The 3,576-nt window shown below is 46.5% G+C and overlaps 1 protein-coding gene across 1 annotated transcript in view; it reads right to left on the bottom strand.

Moving 5' to 3' along the window:
* Positions 1–468: 468 nt before the first annotated feature.
* srebf2 (sterol regulatory element binding transcription factor 2) overlaps positions 469–3,576 on the bottom strand; it is a gene marked incomplete at its 3' end in the record, with an annotated part of 14,484 nt that continues 11,376 nt past the window's right edge. The window contains 5 exon segments of the mRNA XM_035654379.1: positions 469–641; positions 972–1,083; positions 2,165–2,341; positions 2,929–3,100; positions 3,386–3,518. Of these exon segments, the coding sequence (XP_035510272.1) occupies positions 469–641; positions 972–1,083; positions 2,165–2,341; positions 2,929–3,100; positions 3,386–3,518 (767 nt within the window).

The raw sequence follows: 3,576 nt of genomic DNA, 5'->3' as shown, positions 1-3,576 counted from the left end.
AACATGAAACTAAGCATCAATAGAGCAAATTTGCCCAGCCAGCTGCCGGGTGGATTTAATAGGGCTGAGAGTTACGATGTAGCTGTTGACAGTAAAAATCAGCTGTCGTGCTGTGTGGTGTGTGCTGTGTTGCTGTGTGTTGTGTGTGCTCGTGAGGAGAGAGAGGAGAGGATTCAGAAAGCGGTTAGGCAGTTTGAAGAAAAAGTCTTGGCCCTGGATCAGTTGTGAGGGTGTGTGAATGGAGTGACAATTATAGAATTTCCATTGTGGTTGGTGCGTTGAGTAGCCTGGTTTACATCTTGTATGTATGCTACAGCAATTGCCTTGCTTGTCTGTACTGTGATAGCCCTGAATCTGGTGTTGTGTTTTTTCTGGTAGTGTGTTTTGGTAGGTGTGTGTTTTGTTCTCTGCTGTGGTGCCGTCTTCAGGAGGCCAGCGATGGTCGTGCCCCCGCTGGGAGCGCGCAAGCTGTTGACAGTCCTGCAGGGACCGACGGTCTCCCACCCGCTCCAGGGTGCGCTTGGCCTCGGCCAGCAGGCGGGCACGGTGCCCGGGCGGGGTTAGTAGAGGCATGGGCAGGTGGCGGCAGGCCAGCAGGATTGCATGAGCCCTCTCTCGCTCACCCAGGACACACTCACCTTCTGACAGCAGGGGGGGGAAGAAGAAAAGAAGAAGAAACGTGCCGATTAGAGTCCATTGCCTGCTGGTATGTGTGTGTGTGTGTGTGTGTGTGTGTGAATACAGGGTCATGTTGCCCTCTAAGAGTGTTTCAAGTAAGTGTTTGAATAGTTAAGTGTAAGAACAACCACCGGGGAACTGGTCCTGAGCCAGTAGTCAAGGTGAACTTCCACTCTTCCACAGTTTGTGTGTGTGTGTGTGTGTGATGTCTGTGTGTGTGTGTGTGTGTGTGTGTGTGTGTGTGTGTATGTGATGTCTCTGCTTAAATCAACGTGTAAAAATGAGTTACTTACCGGCTGTGTAGGAGCTGTGCGTCCTGCGTCGGAGGTTGTGCTCCAGCAGCTGGTGTGTCCTTGTGGGACTGGCTCCAGCCATCAGCCTCACTGTGGTCTCATGGAGAAACACCTGCAGGAAGAAAAACACACATCAGAGCCACAATTATTGTCACCGTCAAGTATTTGCAGGTGTTTGTGAGTGTTGGGGCAGAAAAACACTGATCTCCTCACATCATTTCTGTACTACTGGGGGATATATACAAGAAACATTCTATCTTTCTTGCAATGTGGCACACAGCATCTTGAGTGAATAATCCTCCATTACCGTCTCACAACAGAACCTCATAAAATAATGCAGTTCATGGGGTTCTTAGAGTCTTGCACAAGTCAAATCATAACAAATGATCAACGACCACTGTGAAAGCTGTAGCTGTTGAAGACCCCCTGGCAACAGTAATGACTACTACACTAATTCTTACGAGTATGATTGATGATACGTTAATCTGCGGTGAGATTTCTGCAGCTGCTAAGAGTGGGAGAGAACCCGATTTCCAAGGCTGATACAGTAAATGTGGTATTATCGTGAACAAGATAAGGAGGTTCCAGATGATTTACAGGCTTGCAGGCTGGCTCAGTTTTTTATTAACACAAGAGCTATGACATGCCAGCAACATACTGAGGTTGTTATGAGTGTTATACCATTATAAAAGGGATTATTTGTTCATTCTTTTGCAGAAAGCCAGACAATGAAGGCTAATTCTAAGCCATCCATTTGGGCTTTAACAACTTATTATTGGAATTTCTTCATATTTGTGAGATTTGAAGAGCTGAATTAGCAATAAATGAATATGAATCTACACGTTAATTTTTTGCCATGTTGCCCCTCACAGGAAATACACCACAGTCAAGATCAGACTGATGAATCCCTGATCCCTGGCACTTATTTACAAGTGCCTGGCTCTTGTTGTACATTATGTGCTCACAACAGAATGTAGGATAAAATAAAGCATCATGCATTTGCAAATTTACAAACATTACTTGACCTAAGTTTGTCAGTACCTGCTACAAGATTGTCCACCTATGATACTCCCCAGACACTTCAGGAAAACAACCAGAACGTAGGTTTCAATGTTGTTGCTCCATCTGACCCTACCTGTTTCCTGCGACTTTTGACTTTAAAATGATCTGACTTTATCTAGTTGTGGATGTACCTTGTGTTGTGCCTGTCTGTAGCACTGTGTGAGCTTTCTGAGCGCGCTGAGGTCCCTCTGGAAACCCGCCAACTGGGATCCAGGTGCCAGGCCAGGTTCCCCATTACTGCTGCCTCCCCGCTGCCATAAACTAGTCCTCAAGGTCAGCAGAAGGTCACAGACCAGGAGCTCCACCCCCTTGGAAGAGAAAGAAGACAAAGATCAATGTGCTGTTTGGTGCATTTACATAAGATGGATTGTTTGAAAAGACAATATATTTAAAGCTTGCAAGTTATTGTACATTTTGGTTGATTTATATTTTTACAAGGTGCATTTCGTAATATGCCAACCACAAGGCACCAAGCCACCATCATTACCAGTGCATCTCGCCCACCATGCACGCCAGAAATTAAAAATGACATGATATTCAGTGAAGGTGGAGTGTTGGGGTGTGTAGCGGGTGCGTGCAGATTGGGGAGGCCTCTGTACTGCACTGCAGACACATTGCACTCGGATTCAGGATCATGCAATGCAACTACAATGCACCACAGCCACCTCCTGCCACCCACACTGCGCACACACACACAGCCCCGCGTCAGCCTGCCTGACCACCACTGAGCATGCCGTGTGTGTGTGTCTGTGTGTATGTATGATGTAACCCTGAATGCATTAACTTCATCTCTGTGTGTGTGCAAGACAGCAGACAAGATTACGTAACAATCACAAGCCCAGAGCAGATCTTAAGGACAAAATGATGCCTGCGTTTGGAGTGCTGTGTACACTACCTTGTTCAGCCAGTTCCCAGACTGGGCAAGGGGCACCGAGATGCTGGAGCGCAGGTAGCTGCTGGCTCTGTCGCAGTGAGACAGGCAGGCTACCGCCCCCTCTCCCTTCAGAGGGGAAAGACTCATCTGAACTGTCTTGCAAAGCAGCAGCACAGCTTTGGGCAGAGGGTGGCTGAAGCAGAGAGGTGAGAGAGGGACAGAGAGGACAGTTACTGTGGTTTCTTTTAAACAGAGATGAATGTGTGATTGTTTTTATTAACATCTTTCAGTTTAATTTATTTTAGATGTTAGGAGTTAAGAGATTAGATTAGAGTTAGACTTCCCTGTTGAATTGTTGGAGATTATCTTAAATGTATCAGATTTTTACAGCTTAAAAGATTCCTGTAGCGTGAATCTATCTGTCCAGTTCATGTTTTGTCCTATTTAGACGTACTGAAACAGGTTTTACTTCACTTACTCAAGAGTGTGTAGAGCCCTCGGCATCCGTTCTGCCTCTGCCAACAGTGACCTTACTGCGACATCATCGCCCTGCAGCCAATGCACGGCAGCCTTCAGGACCAAAGCCCACCAACGACTCACGGGGTCCCCCACTGGCAGGAAGAAGACAGCAGAAAATGATGGAGAAAATAAAAAATAAAAAAACAACAA

The sequence above is a fragment of the Morone saxatilis genome, unplaced genomic scaffold, assembly GCF_004916995.1.
Source record: "Morone saxatilis isolate NCDOM2014 unplaced genomic scaffold, NCSU_SB_2.0 Contig14, whole genome shotgun sequence".
Classification (NCBI taxonomy): domain Eukaryota; kingdom Metazoa; phylum Chordata; class Actinopteri; family Moronidae; genus Morone; species Morone saxatilis.
The sequence above is the reverse complement of the archived record's forward strand: the minus strand, read 5'-3'. Positions and strand labels throughout refer to the sequence as shown.